Source organism: Terrapene carolina, unplaced genomic scaffold (genome assembly GCF_002925995.2).
Source record: "Terrapene carolina triunguis isolate 2854851 unplaced genomic scaffold, T_m_triunguis-2.0 Scaffold102, whole genome shotgun sequence".
Classification (NCBI taxonomy): domain Eukaryota; kingdom Metazoa; phylum Chordata; order Testudines; family Emydidae; genus Terrapene; species Terrapene triunguis.
The window spans coordinates 5,019,684-5,041,530 of NW_020664453.1; the positions used below are offsets into that span (position 1 = coordinate 5,019,684).

Sequence of the window (21,847 nt, forward strand, 5' to 3'; positions counted from 1 at the left end):
TTTACAACAAGCATTAAACAAAGTCTGCATTTACACTCACTCCAAAGTTCAAATAGACACTTGTCCATGTAAGAAAAACATTATACAACTGACACCCTTTTAGCACCCTCAGATGCACAAAAAACTGAGTGGGCATAAAAGCTGGTCTACCCTCTCACCCCCAGAGAAGGTCTCTCCACATTGGAGAGGGAGCGTGAGCAAGCCTGCTTTGCTTTACACCGGACCTGTAGAGGGGAGCCTCAAGCTCCTGTGGAATCAATTCGGCACCTTTTGCTAGCACTAAATTCTCAAAGTTTAAAGGAAAAACTAATTTCACCTTCAGATCTAGATCTACATGATAAACATTTGCTTTCACAATTAGAATAACCCATTTTGTTGGACTGCATCTGCTCTTTATTGTCATGAGATCAAGTTCCCAAAAAAGGTTCAAAGTTCTGATGAGCTCATATATAAACACATTTCCAGATCTCAAGCATGTTGACAAGGGCTGGTCTCTACAGTTTTTGAAAGTGCTACGTTTAGAAGAAAAATATAAAATTGCATAAGTTCTACAGCTTGTGTTGATGTCTACTTGAGAGATTGCCTGTCCCCATGCCAAGTCATGCCCTGGCAGATGGGGTGTTCTTTGTGAGGGTCCCTTGGCTCTGGAATTCACTTCCCACTTTGGCTTAAATAGCTTGAGTTTTTAAGCCTTCAGGACACACTACAATTTGATAAGGCTCTTGGGGATGGCTGAAGGGAGGGGCTCTAGGTGGAGTGGAATGATATATACTTTGTTACTTACTTATGACTGGTATGTTAAACTTTTCTTGTTGAACTATGCTGTTCAGCAATATTCCTATTGCTTAGAAGCATAACTTTTGTCATGATGCCTCAAGCTTGTGCACATAATTTTTACATGTTGAACAGAAATACACATTATATCAAGAGTAGAATCCATGGCAGGAACAGACTAAGGGATCAGAAATTACATTGTCGATGGTAACGAAAAGAACATCCAGTTTTTAGGAAATTAAGTTCTAGAGCAACCAGTCCTCTATCAATACAGATGTGATTCATACTCAAACAATGACAAACACAGAAAGAGGAAATAGAAGTCATGAAGGACTGAAAACAAAGATAAAGGAGAGAAGTTATATTAAAAATGAGATGGCTTGAAGCAGACTTAATAACAATCTTTTTTTCATTTCTGTGTGTCAGATGCAAAATACCGTATCGAACACCACCCCACTTATAGCATGTGGGCAACAAAATGTACTCTATTTATAAAGTATGTCAGATTCAACATAATACGCTTATTTCTATCCCAATCATTTCCCCTTGCATCTAGTTCACATGCAGATTTTAATTTGTTTAAGTAAGTTAAAATAAACAAGGATACATTCACAATACGGTCACTTAAAAAGATAAGTAGAAAACCTGGAAAATATTTTTCCTAATGGTAATGATAGATGGCCAACTGCAGAAGCTAAAGTTTCAACAGATAAAAAAAGAAAAAAAAACAACTGAAGCAGTGAATAAGAGAAAGAAGGAAGTTTGTTGTAAATGAGTGGAAATTCAGGTCTCTGTTCACATGTTCTGCAGAAATAAAGGGAGATAACATTAGATTTAAACTTACTATAAGTCCATCTGCGTGCTTCTCCTCATTACTTTGGTCCTTAAGGAAAAATGTTAAAAATATTAACATATCAAACTTTTATAGTTAATCAGTTATGTATTGTGGCAACTATACATATTGTATGTTTCTCTTAGGGATGGTTCAACCTGTTTTTAAAAACCTGAAGTGACTTTTGAAATTAGGACTTAGAAGCGTTTGAAAATCTTAGCTATCACAAGTACAATACATCATAGTAGTTGCCAGCAGGCTTTTAGCATGGCTTCCCTTACTAGCGCAGGTGAAACTTTTTGCCTAAGTCTATAATATAAACATGAGTCTCAGGAAAAAAAAAAAATCCTGTCCTCACAATCAGGGGAATCACACTAACAACAGCCAAACAAACACCATTGTAGCTTGCAGTTCTGCTCCGTATGTGGGTAGGATTTACCAAAATTTCCTAGCAATAAGTACTGTAATATCAGCCAGCACAAACAGCTAAATTTAGTTTTAACTTTTTAATGTATTGTAAGTCATAGTTTTATTTAGTATAAACCTAAAGAGGCATTTGCAGAATATTTCCCCAAATTTCCAGTTGTCAGAGTTATGGACAACAAAAAGAGCTAAATTGGTAAACAAGGTCTGCTATAAATCATATAGAAAAATACAAGAAAAGGCAGCAGTTATATTTACACATTTAAAGAGCATTCAAATAGCTAAAGTGACAATACTGTACTTTTCATGAGCTATTTATAGATTAAGTAATAGGGTGCCTTGATTTCAATATCTGATATTTGGCAATCTCTTACATACTGTTTTTACATACTTAATGATGGGATATTAAGGGCCATGAGTTTCCATTGGGTTTTAATTTAAAAAGAAAAACAAACAAACAAAAAGAAAAAACAAACCTCACCCAGTTCATATGAGTCATTCCTTTGACACAAGAGATTGTTCAGTTTGCTGTTGCCATCTCTTAACATTATGTTTATAAGGAAGTAAAATACATAGGATAATCTACATCTCAATAAAACAGCATAGCCAATACCATTAAATGGAGGGGAAAAGATCCTATGAGGCTCGACAAAAAACAATAAAAAAAAAAAAAAAAAAAAAAAAAAAGGGGGGGGGGGGGAAATGCAGGGAGGGAAAAATAAAATGAAAAGGAGAGGCTACTCACCTTGTGCAGTAACTGCAGTTCTTCGAGATGTGTATCCCTGTCAGTGTTCCACTTTTGATGTGCATGTGCCCTTGTGCCTTTGATCGGAGATTTTTGATAGCAGTGCCCATTCTGTACGCACATGTGCCCTACACATCTTCATGCCCTGTTCTGAGGCTATATAGGGCTGGGTGGGCAAGCCACCTTCCGTTCCTTCTCTACCGCAAAGTCCATAGAGGCAGCTCCAAAGCACAGGAGGAGGGCGGGTAGTGGAGAACCCACAGGGATACATCTCTCTAAGAATTCCAGTTACTGGGCAAGGTGAGTAACCTCTCCTCCTCCAAGTAGTGTCCTTGTGGGTGGCTCCACTTTAGGTGATTCCCTAGCAGTAATACTTTAAGGAGGTGGGAGTTTTGGAACAGAGTCAATTATTGAAGAAAGAAATGCAATGCCTACTGCCACGTCTGATCTTGCAGTGTGAATTAGGGCACAGCAGTCAGAAAAAGTGTGCACAGAGAACCATGTTACAACCCTGCAGGTTTCAGCAACAGTAACATCTGAGCAGAGCTACTGAAATAGACTGTGATCTAGTAGTGTGCAGTCAATCTTAAGGGAGGTGTAACCTCAGTGAAACCGTAACAGGCAATAATACATACAGAGATCCGTTTAGGAAGTCTCTGAGTAGAGACAGGTGCTCCCTTGTACCTAACTACAATAGAAACAAGGAGTCTAGGGGTCTTAGTGAATGGCCAAGTCCAGTCCCAGTAAAAGCTAACACCCTCTTAACATCTAGTCTATGAAAAGCAGACTCTTGTGTAGACTGATGCGGCTTAGGAAAAAACCTGGAAGGTGAATAGTTTGTTTGATATGATTCAGAGGACATCTTAGGTAAGAACTTTGGATGAGGTCATAAAGATACCTTCTTGGATAACAAAGTAAAGAAAGGATCTGCCACTACAGCCTTCATCTCTCCAACCCTTCAAGTAGAAGTGATAGTCACCAAGAAGGCTGTCTTCATAGATATATGCAAGTTGAGCAGGAACTCAGGGCCGTTCGCCCATGCAGCCCTATATAGCCTTGGTACAGGGCACAAGGATATGTAGGGCGCATGTTGGGGCAGAACAGGCACTGCTACCAAAAAATCTGCAATCAAAGGCACAGGGGCACATGCATACCTGAAGTGAAGCACCCACACTGACACTACTCGAAGAAAAAGTCTAACTACTGAGTCTAAAAAAAAGTGTCTAGCTACTGAGAGCTGGTATGCTTAGTTTAATAAAAGCATAATATTTGCTTTCCTCATACGAGTGTAGTTATATTATATATCATTGCTCGAACACAAGATATGTAGATCCATTACACATGTGCAAGACCAAAGTGGGGCAATTTCAGTTGTTATTTATACAGAGGGCTCTTCAATCTAGCAGAGAAAGGTATAACACGATCAAGTGGCTGGAAGTTGAAGCTAGACAAATTCAGATTAAAAATAAGGGGTAAATAAATATATATATAATTTATATATATTTTTTTTTGAGGGTAAGAGTAATTAACCACTGGAACAATTTACAGGGGGTCATGGTGGATTCTCCATCACTGGCAATTTCTAAATCAAGATTGGATGTTTTTCTAAAAGATCTGCTCTAGGAATTATTTTGGGGGAATTCTATGGCCTGTGCTATACAGGAGATCAGAGAAGATGATAACAGGGCTCCTTTCTGGCCTTGGCCTATGAATCTACAAAAAGAAATTAGCCAGATTTTGCCGCTGTGGCTTTGGAAAGAGAATAATGCTGGAATCTCAAATGTCTATAGACTAGAGAACTAAATGGAAGCATAATAGTGACATCAATAAGCAGTTTCAGGGCTACCAGTTCAGACACAAGGCCATAAATTGGCTTTAAGTAAAGGATAAGAACATAAGAATGGCCATATCCGTCAAACCAATGCTCCATCTAGTTCAGTAACCTGTCTCTCAACAGCAGACAGTGCCAGATGCTTCAGAGGGAATGCACAGAGAAGGATAATTATTGAGTGATCCCATCCCATTATCCTGTCCCATCTTCTGGCAGGTAGAGGTTTTGGGACACCGGAAGGATGGGGTCGTGTCCCTGACCATCTTGGTTAATAGTCATTAATGGACCTAGCCTCAATATGCAGTGCAATTGACCGTTGTATAAAAATCCCAGTGCTATGAACAGACTCGTTGCTAACGTTTGCATCAGAAATTAAACCAATTCAAGAAAAGAAGATCTATGTAGCTTTCCAAAGGATTCAGAAGTACTGTGCAGCCACAAACTATATGGACATGTGAAGGGCGTTTAAGATGGTGGAGGCAGGAATTAAAATGGTGAGGGAGGACTTGTAGGGAAACAGGATATTTTCTCTATGTTCAATTAACTTTTCCCAGTTTGCGTATAAAACAAACATTAAAAGAAAACTTACCTCTGAATTATTTATAAAAGTCATAAATGAGTGTAAAAAAAAGAGTACATGCTGGCAAAACTCAAAATCTACAGTAATTCTCTCTCTCTCTTTTTTTTTTTATTAAAGTGAGCACCATCTAGTTCAGGGGTCGGCAACCTTTCAGAAGCGGTGTGCCGAGTCTTCATTTATTCACTCTAATTTAAGGTTTTGCGTGCCAGTAATACATTTTAACGTTTTTAGAAGGTCTCTTTCTATAAGTCTATAATATATAACTAAACTATTATTGTTATGTAAAGTAAATAAAGTTTTTAAAATTTTTAAGAAGCTTCATTTAAAATTAAATTAAAATGCAGAGCCCCCCAGACCGGTGTCCAGGACCTGGGCAGTATGAGTGCCACTGAAAATCAGCTAGCGTGCCACCTGCAGCACGTGTGCCATAGGTTGCCTACCCCTGATCTAGTTACTGATGCTAAAGGAAGGACTTGAGGGAACACTGGTCCAATTCAGTAAAGGCAAATACTACATTTGTAAGCTCATTGGGGCACAAACTGTGTTGAACTCTATACCTGTACAGCACTTAGAACAACAGAGCCCCAGTCATGATGAGGGTGCTACTACTTCAGGCTTTTCCAGTGCCAAGAAACCACTTACTAGAACAAATGTTTTTATAGGTATCAGTTGAAGATTATAGGCCATATTTGTCCTCCTTCCCCATAACCCACCCTGGTCATGAGAGAGATCTGGAAATTTTATATTTAACAGGGACAAAGAGCCAATTCAGTCAGTTGTGACAGACTTTGAAGAAGGTTGTGTTTCAATGCCTCCTAGGGAGAATCTGCATTAGGAAACATTGCCCATTTTAGCAGCTACAGTGCTGCTGCACTTATGCTATAATTTTCACTGTAAATAGCACAAGCCAGGCTTAGATGTTCATCATGACGTCAGCTAACTCTGAACAGGATTAGATGACATGGTGCTAATTATGCCTGTGCATGGTCTACACTAGACCTTACACCATTGTCAGCAATGGTACAGCTACAGAGGGATGAAAACCAGGCACAAAATTTTGTATGTACTGAACCTATGTGACAATAGCGAACTACCTTAAATTATGCTTTAACAATTTTAGCACACAATATTTAGTTTTTAAACTTAAGACCAGAAGGGGACATGGAACACTGTTTCTCCAACAGACACCTTAACACTAAGAGCTTACATTTCTTCATAAGGAAACAGGGAAGTCAAGATTTGGACTAAATTTAATCTACAAATAAACCCCCCAAGGAATAGGCTTTTCTAACTCCAGGTTTACACGGAACAAATTTTACATAGCCTTTGAGACAATAACTATAAATCCAATCTGAACTGTAACAATATTTTTAAATACACAGAAGTTACATAAATTTGATTTTGTAACTTTTAAAATATTGTTATTCCATATAAACATGGCAGCTAATGCAATTTTCCCCCCTACCAATTTAACAGTTTTCCTAAAATTAGTTCGACTGTAATTTGTCTGGTTAGCAATTAAGGACATTCTCGCTTTATCTCCTCTAGGACAGAAATAAAAGCTGTTCATACATTATCCTTGAAAATGATTTGGGAACAAAAGTTAAGACGACAGTTGAGCATACTGAATTTCACACAAATCCTGAACTGACCCTAAATACAGAGGGATCTGATCCTGCGAGGTTCCAAGTGCTCCCAGTTCCCAATAGCATCAACACATCACAGGATGTACTTGGCACTACAGGATTAAGCCCAGAAGGAGCACTATCTTTGAAAACTTTTTAAAAATAATTTTGATCTAGAATACAGCTAATGCTTTCTTTAAAGTATTCAAGAGCCCCATTACAAGTTGGTGTGCTTAGGTTGCCACGGCCTCAGTCCTGCAAATATTTATGCACATGCTCAACTCTTTGCAGAATAGGGGCCTGCGTATTATATGCCAGCAGCAAGTAAGACAGTAAACTGGACAGTGTTGTAATGAACATAACCTAAATACAGCAAGTAAGTCCCAAAAAACTACAACTTTAAGAAATTACACTTTAAATACTCAAATGGAATTTAAGAGGCATACCAAACACTTTCCAAAGTGGTGTGGAAAAGCCAGAGTGCATTTCCTGTATTTTATTTTCATATACAGTAATATAATTTTCTACTTCAAAAAGGCCCAATGTGAGGTTGGAAATCAAAAAAATTTTGAATTCCTTATCTGTGTAATAAAACATTAAGGTCTTGTAAGACCCTTGTTGAATCAGAATTTAGATATTTAAAGGGATTTTTAAAAATGCAATCTGATTTTCCCTTTAATCAAATATGCTGTTTTCATTCTTGTCCAACCTGTCTGAAGTGCAAAGTAGAGTGGTCAGTTTCATTTACTTTTATTGCTAATTTCACTTTCTAGGTCTCCCTGCATGACTAATAACATTGCATTAGCCAAACTGAAAGCCCTCTTCACTGTAATACTTTTAATACAGAAGTTGAGTGGCATTTAAAAAGGTTGGATTTTGTAAAACCTATATTTTGGGCCTAAACTACCTGAAAATACCCTTTCAAGAAATTAATAGGTTGGGAGGAGGTGTCCTGTTCACTTGTACCCCAAGGCAAGTATGGAGGACAAAGAAAGAGTATCCCAGGTTACATGCAACTCAGAAGCAGGTTCAAAGCAACATCAGTGACAGTCAGTGACCTAGGGCTGCAGCAGGTCACCACACTGTTCCTATTGGAAGCAATCCTGGTAGTATTAGTTATTGTGGTATAACACTCTAGCTATTGATTTTATAATTTATATCGCGTTACTTTGAGTGGATAAACCATCAGGTTCTTCACCAGGGACAGAGAATAAGCTAACACTGGCAGACAAGTAAAAAAACATCATTGCTGCCATCCTGCTTCTTACCAGACATAAAAATCTGAACTCACCACAAGATCATCTTAGTTGTACCTCCTTGATCTGCTGGCTACATTGCCATTATTACTTTTATTAATGCATTCTGAGAATCAACTCAGAAACAACAGGAAGCAAACTTTATGACATAACAGCCAAGGGTGACTTTTCTTGCTTTATCTACTCAAGGAACCTTAAAAGTGCTCACACTTAGGAAGTGCTTTCTTCTTGCAACATAATAAACTTTACCCACATATCTAAGAACATTTGCAAGTTATTATGAAATGAAACTGTTACATCTAAAAGCTTCAAAACAAATAACAGTTTATAATTTTATAAGTATGACTTATTGTCAAAAAGCACAAAGGCTAGAGTAATGTCTGGTTTTGACTATGAACTGCACACACATTTATTTCCTACAGAACTCTGTAATACAGTAACAAAAGTTAAAATCAGACAGCACCATGAACCAATTCATCACAAGCATATTTTAAAATATAACCAGAATTGTTTCAAAAGAGTGTTGACATATTTTAAGTGAACGTAAAAAAGAGAATACAAGTTTTCACAATTGTGAGAGTACCTTACAATTTGAAGTTCAGAACAGATAGCAGTATACTTACTTTAGCAATCTGCAGCAACACAATGCAGTGTTTTATTGATTCTACCATACTCTAGGAGGAGGAAATAAAACATTTAATATCTTTCTCTCACAAATGCTGTAAAATACAAGCTATTATCAAAAATGTATTGATCATTATGAACATTAACAAAGATTTTGGCTAAGGAGTTAAGAAGGGCCACTCATGGTTGGTAGAGCCACAATCTATTGTTCTCCTCTTCCTGTTTACGAAAGAACATGCAAAGAATTGTCAATATGGCATGTTAAAAGAAACCATACAAGCAACATATAACACAACACTGGAGCAAGAGGGAAGGGAAACCAATTTAAAACTTTCAAGAGAAACAATTTATGAATAAGCCTCTATGTAAATATCGTACCAATGCAGCTAAACCACCACCACCACCACCAAGATATCCCCTACTCCAAAGCCATAACTTAAATTATGGAGACAGAAAAAATTAAATTAAGAGGGTGAGAGGAGGGAAAAGAGAAAGGAGGAGCAAGTTCTAGATAATGAGCAAATCATGCAAGTTCTGATATTTTTACGGAAATTCTGAGATACAGGAACAGGAGAGGAGCAGACTGTACCAGAGAGGGAGTCAAAGGTGGAAAGCAAGGTGAAAGACGTGGGTTTGAAGGACTGTGATAAGTTTTCCACACAAACCAGGGCTGTTGTCTCTATTGAAGGGAGCAGCATGTTAAAATGGCAGGAAGGTGAGACGGGGGAGGAGATGATGAAAGGAGCAAGGAAGTGGGGAAACAGTAAAGGTTGGCAGTGGGGAGTGATGGAAGAAAGTGTGCAGGATTAAAGTTCAAACGTCAACTTTACTTATAAGCCAGTGAATGGATCTGTGGAGGGGGGATTTTGACATGATCTCAAAGGGGATATGGGGAGGGAGCAGATCACAATTTTAACTGCTGAACTTTGGGTATACTGAACACAGGAGAGTCAGGGAGACTGGGGAAGGGATGAACCAGCGATTCAACAGCAGGGATAGAGAGAGGGGGACAGAGTTTAGAAACTTTAATAGAAACAGAAACATGATTTGGTGAAAGCCTGGATATGATATGAGAAGTGGAAAGGGAGGAAATCAAAGATAACCCCACAGCTTGACAATCAGAGAGGGTGGGAATACTGATAAGGAGACAAGCAGGAAGAGATACCCAGAGAAAGTGGGAAGAGGTTAGGAACAGACAGGTACATTTGAGTGTCAGAAGAGTCACAATGAGAGATCACTATGAATAGTTGAGTTTACCTGAGGTAAGTCCAAGAGGAAAACCGGAGAGATGATAAGGACAGACCCACAGAGAACAACAGAACAGGAAGAAGGAAAACAACCTAACAATGGTATCTCTGAATGAAGTGTCAGCAAGGTTGGAGGAAAACCACAAAAGGAACACATGAAAGCCCAAGAAAGAAGATCTGGAGAAGTGGGTTCTCAACGGCATGAAAGTTATACAGAGACACCCTTACTGGGCCTTTTTAGAAAAAGACAGAAACACTTGCTAACAAAAAACTAGTGCTGGTCAGACATTTTCTAATGGAGTGTTCTTCCATTGGAAAACACTGTTCTTTCAATTAAACCTTTTTTTAATGGACCGTTTCAATTTTCTGTTTCTAGGTGATATTTTCTTTTTCGTTTTACTATAAAAATATCAAAGTCAAAATCTGAAACAAACTTTTTAAATGTCCTGAAACAAAAATTTTCAAAACGTTTGTTTTCAGGAAATGTTTAAAATTTTTTCTTCCATTCTGAAATGGAATGTAAAGTTTCAAAATTGTGAAACTCCCCATGAAACAAAAAATCTGGTTCCTGCACAGCTGTAAAGCAGCAAATTCTTTTTCTGCTGTCATACTTTTTAGAACTTTAAAGATTTAAACAGGATGAAATACAAGATTTTTCGCTGTAAAGTCTACATATAATAGATGCAAAAGTTAACAACAACAAAAACTTACATTGGTTGTTTCTTTGAGATTTTCAATTTTCTGTGAAAACAAAATAAATATTTTTAATAATGTAGCTAAAACAAGAATTATAGCCCCTAGTTGCACCCTTATTACATATTGGACTAGAACACTACAAGTTTTAAATACCCAAAGGATTAAACAAAGTATGTTAACTTCTGTATGTGTAGACATGTATGAAAAAATACATATTATTTGTAATGGACAAGAGAAAATCAAATTAAGACTTAAAACAGCAACATGATCAGGTGAGAGCTATCCAAGCACTACACATCCACCATCTACAGTAATTCCTCAGTCTTAATGTTCAGCTGACAAGATTTATTCAATACGTGACACTGAAAATTTTAACCTGAAAGGGCCTTGTTATGTAGCCTACAGGTATAGGGATTGGCTCCAAGTAAAGCATAGGTAAGATATAGGTATAAGTTACAGCTGTAATGCAAGAAAGCCTGTAAGACGATAGCTTAACGCAGTGATATTCAGACCTCAGTGGTTCAGGACCCAAATTAGCGATCAACATTACAGTAACTCCACGCTTAACGTTGTAGTTATGTTCCTGAAAAATGTGACTTTAAGCAAAACGATGTTAGGCGAATCCAATTTCCCCATAAGAATTAGTGTGTGTGTGTGTGGGGGGGGGGGGGGGTTAAGTTCCAGGAAAAAAATTTTCACCAGACAAAAGACTATATTATATATATGGATACACAGTATAAGTTTTAAACAAACAATTTAATACTGTACACAGCAATGATTGTGAAGCTTGGTTGAGGTAGTGGAGTCAGAGGGTGGGATATTTCCCAGGGAATGCCTTACTGTTAAATGATGAACTAGAACTCAGCTGAGCCCTCAAGGGTTAACACATTGTTGTTAATGTAGCCTCACACTCTACAAGGCAGCACGAATGGAGGGAGAGGAGACAGCATGGCAGACAAGAGTGTGAGTGTGGCGCATTTCCCCTTTAAGTACCCTGACCCCCACTCTAAGTACACTGCCTTTATCAGGAAGTTGAGATAGCAGCTGCTGCCTGCAAGCTTCCTCTGGGCTGTCCTGAGCCCTGTCGTGTCCCATGCCCTGCTCTATGGAGATAGGGTAAGCAGGTGGCAGGAGCAGGGGGGACGGGGACACCCTGATATTAGCCCTCTTCTTCTTCTCTCTTCCCCCCCTCCCCCTCCAGCAACCAGGAGGCTCTGGGGAGCAGCTCCAAGGCAGAGGGTAGGAGCAGCACATGGCAGTGGGGGGAGGGACAGCTGAACTGCCCGGCAATTGATAGCCTGCTGGGCAGCTGCTACACAGGGAACTGGAGTGGCAAGCTGATAGGGGGGGCTGCTGGTCCACCCTGGTTCCAAGCCCCCACCAGCTACGTGCAAAAGGCTGCTCTTTCTGCAAGCAGTGGACAAAGCAGGCGGCTGCCAAACAACGTGATAAGGGAGCATTGCGCATCTTTAAACGAGCATGTTCCCTAACTGATCAGCAACATAATCAAACAACGTTAACCGGGACGATTTTACGTGAGGAGTTACTGCTCAAAAGAGCCACAGGAGTGTGATTCATTGTTTCATTTACTATAGTACTATATATTCATTAGGGCTGTCAATTAATCGCCGTTAACTCAAGTGATTAACACAAAACAAATTAACTAGATTAAAAAATAGTCACAATTAATCTCAGTTTTAATCACAACGTTAAATAGAATACCAATTTAAATTTATTATAAATATTTTTGTATGTTTTTCTACATTTTCAAATACTGATTTCAATTACAACACAGAATACAAGTGTATAGTGCTCACTTTATATTTTTCATTACAAATATTGCACTGTAAAAAAGATAAGAAATAGTAGTTTTCAATTCACCTCATACAAGTACTGTAGTGCAATCTCTATCGTGAAAGTGCAACTTACAAATGTAATTTTTTTTATTTTATTTTTACATAACACTCAAAAACAAAACAATGTAAAACTTTAGAGCCTACAAGTCCACCCAATCCTACTTCTTGTTCTGCCAATCGTTAAGACAAACAAGTTTGTTTACATTTATGGGAGATAATACTGCCCTCTTCTTATTTACGTCACCTGAAAGTGAGACCAGGCGTTTGCATGACACTGTAGTAGCCGGCATAGCAAGGTAATTGTGTCATACATGCTAAACATTCGTATACCCCTTCATGCTTTGACTTTTTCATTTTTTATTGTGCTAATATTTGTAATAAAAAATATTTTATCAACTACAATTGGTTAATAACTAAATTACACAGTGTATTAATACCATGTGCTGCAAAGAGCAGCAGGAGACACATTAAAGAGTCACTTGCGGCTCGCAAGACTCCGATTTTTCCCTTAGCAGCGTCCGTAGGGTCGGCCTGGGCGCCCCCTGGAGTCACGCCTTCATGGCACCCAATACAGGGCCCTGCCGACCCACCACCCCCTCAATTCCTTCTTGCCAGCTACTCCGACAGAGGGGTAGGAGTGTGGGTATTGGAATAGACATAAACAACACATCTCGAAGAAGAACAGTTACGAGAAGGTGAGTAACCGTTTTTTCTTCTTTGAGTGCTTGTTCATGTCAATTCCAATCAGGTGACCCACAAGCCCAAGTTCAGGAGGAGGGGTCGGAGTCGTCCACTGATTGGAGCACCGCTCTTCCAAAGGCCACATTGTCTCTGGCTTGATGGGTAATCGCATAGTGCGTAGTGAATGTGTGTACGGAGGACCACGTTGCTGCTCTGCAAATTTCCTGGCTGGGAACCTGCGCCAGGAATGCCGTTGAAGAGGCCTGAGCCCTGGTGGAGTGCACAGTGATCGAAGGAGTGAGTACCTTTGCCAAGTTGTAGCACTCCCGAATGCATGACGTGATCCATGATGAGATACGTTGAGGGGAGACAGGAAGATCTTTCATTCTGTCCGCCACTGCCACGAATAACTGGATGGACCTTCGGAACAATTTTGTTCTCTCAATGTAGAACTCTGCGGACATCCAATGAGTGAAGCCTTTGCTCCCTGGCGCTGGAGTGCGACTTAGGGTAGAATACAGGGAGGAAGATGTTCTGGTTGATGTGAAATTGGGAGACAGCCTTCGGGAGAAAAGCCAGGTGAGGCCTGAGCTGAACCTTGACCTTATAGAATACAGTGTAAGGGAGCTCTGATGTTAGGCCCTGAGCTCAGACACCCTCCTAGCCGAGGGTATCACTACCAGAAACGCCACCTTGTAAAAGAGAGAGCAGGGAGCATGTCGCCAAGGGCTCAAATGGCGGCCCCGTAAGTCTGGATAGGACCAAATTGAGGTCCCAAGCCAGGACAGGCTGTTGGACCTGCGGATATAGCCTGTTGAAACCTTTAAGGAAACGGCTGACCAACGGGTTGGCAAAGACCAAGTGTCCCTCTGTGCCTGGATGGAAGACGGAGATGGCAGCCAAGTGCACCCTTATTGATGACATCGACAGTTCCTGTTGCTTCAGGTGGAGAAGATAGTCCAGTATTAGTGGCACCAAGGCGAGCATCGGAGACGAATGGTGCTGCGCCAACAAGATTGAAAATCTCTTCCACTTGGCAAAGTAGGTAGTTCTCCTAGAGGGTTTCCTGCTGCCAAGGAGAACTTGTCTAACTTGATCAGAGCAAAAAAGCTCCACTGGGTTCAGCCATGGAGCTTCCACGCCGTGAGGTGGAGAGACTCAAGGTTCAGATGTTGGAGACAACCGCGATCCTCCGTTATTAAATCCAGGAAGAGCAGCAAGGTAACTAGGGCTTCCACGGACATTTCCAGGAGTCATGTGTACCAGTGTTAGTGGGGCCAGGCTAGAGCTTTCAATATCACCAAAGCTCGCTCCCTCCGAAGCTTGAGGAGCACCGTGTGAATGAGAGGCACAGGCAGGAATGTGTATAGGAGACGGCCTCCCCGTGGGAGGAGGAACGTGTCTGCGATGGAGCCCGGGCTGTGACTCAGGAAGGAGCAGAACTGCTGACACTTCCTGTTGCGTCACGTAGCGAACAGATCTATCTGGGGAAAGCCCCACTGATGGAAAATTGAGTTTACTATGTCTGGGAAAAGGGACCACTCGTGGCTGTGAAATGACCTGCCGAGACGGTCCGCCAACTCGTTCTGTACTCCAGGAAGGTACGATGCTTGCAGGTGTGTCGAGTGCTCTACACAGAAATCCCACAGCATGAGGGCTTCCTGGCATGGGAGAGGAACGTGCACCCCCGTTTGTTGATATAAAATATCGCCATGGTGTTGTCTGTCATGACTGATAGTTACCTCCCTGCTAGGTGGGCTCTGAAAGTCTGGCATGCCAGGTACATTTCACTCAGCTCTCTGACATTGATGTGTAGAGCGAAATCCGCCTGAAACCAGATGTCTTGTGTTTGGAGGTCTCCCAAATGTGCCCCTCAGCCCAAGTCTGACGTGTCTGTCACTAACGAGAGGGATGGCTGAGGGCTGGTGAAGGGTACACCCCTGCACATACTACCTGTGCGTCGAGCCACCACAGGAGGGAGTCAAGTACCCCTTTTACATTACACTCCCCCACCGTCCCTCCACACACACAGTAGAATCTGTTATATTTTAAGAATACAAAGACAGAAGGTACTGTTTATTAGGACACCCCTCTTCTTAGTCCCTAAAAAGAGGCTGTAGTAAGGGCATTAATTCCATTCTTTAGGATCATATGAATAAATACCCTTACTTGTCTAAGACTGTGTCTACATTGCCACTTTCAGCGCTAAAACTTTAGTCATTCAGGAGCATAAAAAAACACCCCCCTCAGCGACAAAAGTTTTTGAGCTGAAAAGCACCCGTATAGACTGTGCTTTATCGCTGGGAGCTATGCTCCCAGCGATAAAGCTACCACCCTTCATTTGGGGTTGGTTTTTATTTATTTATTTTTATTATCGTTGGGAGACCTCTCCCCCGGCAATAAAGCGTGTCTACACTGCCCATGTCACAGTGCTGCCGCGGCCGCACTGTAACATGAGCAGTGTAGACATACCCTAAGTCTGAAACTCTAACGAGAAAAAGATAGACCTTAGGGTAAGAGACAAAAAAGTTCTCAAGACTTGTTTGTTTTTAAGAGGTTATCTATTTTTAACCAGACAACATGATATTGTAGCTTCAACTGTTTTGTAACCCAAAATAATGGTAATTTGTAATCTCTTCAGACCATTCCTATTTGCCATAAATCCCTACCAAAAGGTCAATTAGAAAAAAAAAATCTTTACGTCTATAGCATAGCAGTAAAATCACAATTCACCAACAGAAGGAAAGGCTTTGGGGACAGAACCTACAATAGCTGAAACTAAAATGAAGAGGCAACTGCCATTTCAGGGTTCAGTTACAGTAGCTACTTGTAAGAACTGGTACATTACTGGTTAACCTGAAGAAACAGACAAAATTAGTTAAAGATGCCTTCCAGAATAATTATTTTCAGACTCTCCATTAAATTAACAATTAGGAGGATATATTTAAATTAGGGTTGTCAAGCGATTAAAAAATAATCACAATTAATCGTGATTAATCATACTGTTAGACAATAATAGAGTACCATTTATTGAAACGTTATTGGACGTTTTCTACATTTTGAAATATATTGATTTCAATTACAACACAGAGTACAAAGTGCCCAGTGTTCATTTTATATTTATTTTTATTACAAGTATTTGCACTGTAAAAAAACAAAAAACAGTATTTTTCAATTCACCTAATACAAGTACAGTAGTGCAATCTCTATCATGAAAGTTGAAGGTACAAATGTAAAATTATGTAAAAAAAACCCTGCATTCAAAAATAAAACAATGTACAATTTTAGAGCCTTCAAGTCCACTCAGTCCTACTTCTTGTTCAGCCAATCACTCAGACAAACAAAACAATTTACATTTGCAAGAGATAATGCTGCCCGCTTCTTGTTTACAATGTGACCTGAAAGAAAGAACAGGCATTCTCATGGCACTGTTGTAGCCGGTGTCGCAAGATATTTATGTGCCAAATGTGCTAAAGATTGATATGTCCCTTCATGTTTCAATCACCATTCCAGGTGATATGCGTCCATGATGATGACAGGTTCCACTCGATAACAATACAAAGCAGTGCAGACCGACACATGTTCATATTCATTATCTGAATCAGATGCCACCAGTAGAAGGCTGATTTTCTTTTTTGGTACATCAGGTTCTGTAGTTTCCGCATTGGAGTGTTGCTCTTTTAAGACTTCTGAAAGCATGCTCCACACCTCGTCCCTCTCAGATTGTGGAAGGCACTTCAGATTCTAAAACCTTGGGTCAAGTGCTGTAGCTATCTTTAGAAATCTCACATTGGTACTTTCTTTGCGTTTTGTCAAATCTGCAGTGAAAGTGTTCTTAAAATGAACAACATGTGCGGGGTCATCATCCGAGACTGCTATAACATGAAATATATGGCAGAATGTGGGTAAAACAGAGCAAGAGACATACAATTCTCCCCCAAAGAGTTCAGTCACAAATTTAAATTAACGCAATTTTTTTTTAAACAAGTGTCATCAGCATAGAAACAAGTCCTATGGAATGGTGACCGAAGCATGAAGGGGCATACAAATATTTAGCATATCTGGCACGTAAATACCTTGCAATGTCAGCTACAAAAGTGTCATGCAAACGCCTGTTCTCACTTTCTGGTGACATTGTAAATAAGAAGAGGACAGCATTATCTCCTGTAAATGTAAACAAACTTGTTTGTTTTAGCAATTGGCTGAACAAGAAGAAGTAGGACCAAGTGGACTTGTAGGGTCTGAAGTTTTACATTCTTTTGTTTTTGAGTGCAGTAATGTAACAAAACAAAAATCTACATCTGTAAGTTGCACTTTCATGACAAAGATTGCACTACAGTACTTGTATGAGGTGAACTGAAAATATTAGTTTTTGTTTACAAATATTTGCACTGTAAAAATGATCATCAAAAATAATATACATTCAATTTCAGTTACAACACAGAATACAATATATATGAAAATGTAGAAAAACATCCAAAACATTTAATAAATTTCAATTGGTACTCTAACTGTGATTAAAACTGAGATTAATCATGATTAATTTTTTTAATTGTGATTAATTTTTTTGAGTTAATCGCGTGAGTTAACTGCGATTAATTGACAGCCCTAATTTAAATGTACACCTTGCATCCACTCTTCAATAGGTGAATAAGTCAAGTGTTGCTAGATATTGTGGATTATTGAAGAACTAAAGCAGAATTGTGCCCTAGGGTGAAATCCTGACCCTTGTGACTTAACTAGGACAGGATTTCACCACTAGTTTCTAAATGACAATGCTTTAATTTATATTAACAGATATGTTTCATGTGTAAAATGGGGTAACGATGCATACTGACCTATTTAAAGCACTTTTAAGATCTATGGATAAAGAATGCTGTGTAAGAGTGAGACATTATTTAAAATGCAAACATTCTTCAGTATCACTGTATACAATAATAAATGTTTTCTGAACTATTTAACAAATATTCCTTAACTTTTATTTTACTTTCTTTAAAATGTAGGTTTCATAATTTAAACAACAGTATTTGGTAATATCTAACGTTATATAATACTCTATATACAGTATCTGTCAGGTCTCCAAATGGTTATTAAGGTAGGCTGCTTAATGTCTTAAGAAACAATGATCATCTGCCACCTATTTGTAAAAGCATCCTAGCTACTACCTATCATATTATCAAGAAGTGGTTGCCTGGCAGCACCAGAAACAGACTTTTTCCACCTGAAAGAACAGGTTGTGCTCAATTGTTTAGGTGGTCATTATTTCCTGGCTCTTTGCAATACTAAACAATGCTTGAAACAATGCTCAAAGCTAATTAGTTCTGGTTCACATTTCCAATCCTGCCCTGCATGTAAACACCGAATTGAGTTTCAAAAGAAATTACAGGATACTAGAAAAAGCCTGACTTTGGTCTGCTGGAACACAGCAGCTAACTTGAGTTCAAACAGTTCATCTTGAAACACTTTCACTCTGCTTTGATTCCAACTGAAAAGAAAACCTGTCTTCTGATGGCCCATTTAAATTTATGAATCGTACTACAAAACACGGAAAGAAAAAAACAAACAGGCTTTCTGCTAGAATTTTTAATGAAGACCTAGTGGGAAAGAAAGTGTAGAAATGGATTTCCAGCTGCATAAACTTTCCCTCAAACCATATCTCCGTGGAACAACTGCTTAACCAAAGTATAGTGAAAAGCTTAATCCTTATCTAAGGAAACAGAAGCATTAAGCTGCTGCCGCCAAAGAATTCCTTACCTGTTTTAGCCCAAAGGGACAGGAAGGTTCAATTTTTTAAAAAGTGATGCTTTTTGTTTGTTTTAAATGGGGAAGAAGTGGAATCTGTAGTAAAAACATTATTGATACAACATTTAAAAAAAAAAAAACTTTGAAATCAAATCTTCCTGTTCTACTGATGTATGCCTTGCTCAGATTAAATATGAAAATGCATCCTCTATCTGTAACACAATCCTTGAAGAAGCCTCCAAGGATTAAAAGTGACTCAAGTGCTTCTTACTGTCGCAGGGAAGGCTAATGTATTTCCTGAGCTGCATGAGCGCAGCTGGACAGAGGTAAAAATTGAGGGAATAATTTTCTAGTTAAACAAATAAACAAAAAAAAATCAGTTCTGTTCTTGCAGTTGCTTGTTCAGAGACTAGTCAAGCAGGTTTGAACTGAGCAACAAACACATTTTAAAATCTGTACATGCCACCAAGAATAAGTGGACACAAAGATCAACGCATAAAATTGCTAATCTGCCATTATGACCATCAGACATGAAGGGGAACAAATACAAAGTCACATCCTTTACATAATACGGTATTATGTGAGGAAGCATCAAAGTGTACTCAAACAATAATACTGAAAGGAATAAGCTTTGCTTTTAAACACAAGGGAAAACTGGGAGAAATAGGTACAAAATACACAAAAATTCCCAAATCCAACTATTTTAACATTACCGTGACAGTGCAACAGTTATTATAATTGAGCAATAGCTTTAATTTTAATTCCCTATTTCCAGGTATTAAAGTTCACAAGCTAATTTTTTTGTTTCGTAACATTCTTTCCCTTCCCCCTCTTCCAAGAAAAAGTCTTTGATAAAACATTTGTCTTTCTTAAAAATAGCAATTTGAGACATTTTGACCTACTGCCATGCTCCCAAAAATGACACTGGACGGGAGCAAGTATATACACATCAGCTTTTGAAGTGAGCTACAGCCTGGCTGAAAGTTTCAAGTTTTGTACTCTCTGGATGACACATTGCATTCTGGAGCATACAGCCCCAAAGCACGTGAATATGTTATAGACTGCACATTTACACAACCCTCCCTGACCAAAAAATTGTTGGGGGTTGGATAGAAATAGAAAGGGGAAAGAGAAATAAGTGGAAGACAACCAGAAAGGATATACTCAAAGTGATCAAATGTAAGACTGGCAAGTCAGACTAAGTCTTCTCTCAGCCTATGGAGAGCTCCAAATATGTGCAGGGCTGAGCTCCAAATATGTGCACTGCTTTAAAAAAAAAAACAAAAAAAAAAACCAAACAAAAAAAAAACAGTGTGCTCCTTATATGCTTTTCCACTATGCTTGTTCAACCTATGACTTTCAAACATTGATGAATGAACCAAAATTTGGTTATTTTATACCAAAATTTCTTCAAATACATCAATGACAGTTGTGCCGGAGGAGATTTGGGAGTTTTAAAATTATGCTGTGTTGTCCACACATCTAAAAAGGTATTAGAACCATTTCTTAAAAGAATGAAACTTTGTTTTAAAGCTTTAAAGGTGATATCCCAATGTTTTTTATAAAAATCTCATCCTATTATATAAAGTTATATTCCCCCAATTATTCACAATATGTAACTCCTGTAAAAAGTTACAAACAAGACAGATCAAGAATTTATTTTATCAACTGTAGATTAAAACCAGTCTTAAAACATGATTCACAATTGTATGAGATTAATGAAAACGGAAATAAAATCATCAAAAATGTCAAAAAGAAAGGCCTAAATAGCTATATAAGATAAAGTGTACTTGCTTTTCTCTGTTCATCATCTATGCAGTGCTGAAGCTTCTCATCAAATAGCTAAAAGAAAACACATTTGTGAAAATACTGCAAGTGCGGTTTTTCATACGTCAAACAAGCTGAAACTACAAACAAAACAGTTATTAACCTTCCGTAACTATTGTTCTTTGAGAGGTGGTGCTCATATTCATTCCAGTATAGGTGTGTGCATGCCGTGCGCACCACCAGCGTAAAGTTTTCCTCAGTGGTATCTGTCAGGTCAGCTCTGGTGCCTCTGGAGTTGCGCCCTCATAGTGCCAGTATATAAAATCCTACCATCCCGCTGCCCCCTCAGCTTCTTCTTGCTGGCTAACTGCTGCAGAGGGGCCGGAGGGTTGGTTTTTGAAATGGACACAAGCAACACATCTCGAAGAACAGCAGTTACAGGAGAAAAAAAAACATTTTTTCTTCGAGTGCTTGCTCATGTCCATTCCAATGTAGGCGACTCTCAAGCAGATGTAGGAGGAAGGTTCGGAGTTCAATGACAAGCAGACTGTAGAACCGCTCTGCCAAATCTGGCCCACTGAGTGACGGCATAATGAGTTGCAAAAGTGTGGACCAAAGACTACGATGCCACTCTACAGATACCCTGGATGGGAACTGTGACACTGCACTCCATATGTTTTATGGAAATATGCTTATGAGTGTAAATATGATGCAAATGAAATATGCTTTCTGCAAAAAGAACAGGAATACTTGTGGCACCTTAGAGACTAACAAATTTATTTGAGCATAAGCTTTCGTGGGCTACAGCCCACTTCTTCGGATACAAAGAATGGAACATATATTGAGGAGATATATACACACACACACACACACACACACACACACAGCATGAAAAGGTGGGAGTTATCTTACCAACGCAGAGGCCAATTAAGTAAGAGAAAAAAAACTTTTGAAGTGATGATCAAGATAGCCCAGTACAGACAGTTCGATAAGAAGTGTGAGAATACTTACAAGGGGAGATAGATTCAATGTTTGTAATGGCTCAGCCATTCCCAGTCCCTATTCAAGCCTAAGTTGACTGTATCTAGTTTGCATATCAATTCCAGCTCAGCAGTTTCTCATTGGAGTCTGTTTTTGAAGCTTTTCTGTTGCAAAATTGCCACCCGCA

At 39.1% G+C, this 21,847-nt stretch overlaps 1 protein-coding gene across 4 annotated transcripts in view; it reads right to left on the reverse strand.

Annotated features, from left to right (window-relative positions):
• LOC112104312 (oxysterol-binding protein-related protein 9) overlaps nucleotides 1-21,847 on the reverse strand; it is a 114,343-nt gene that overhangs the window by 21,496 nt on the left and 71,000 nt on the right. For 2 of the 4 annotated variants that reach the window (XM_026651744.1, XM_026651741.1), the window contains 4 exons: nucleotides 20,707-20,754; nucleotides 10,649-10,678; nucleotides 8,690-8,740; nucleotides 1,619-1,657 (listed from right to left, as the gene is read on the reverse strand). In XM_026651744.1, the coding sequence (XP_026507529.1) occupies nucleotides 1,619-1,657; nucleotides 8,690-8,740; nucleotides 10,649-10,678; nucleotides 20,707-20,754 (168 nt within the window). The remainder of the gene's footprint in view (nucleotides 1-1,618; nucleotides 1,658-8,689; nucleotides 8,741-10,648; nucleotides 10,679-20,706; nucleotides 20,755-21,847) is intronic. The other 2 variants (XM_026651745.1, XM_026651742.1) reach the window with 1 other exon arrangement.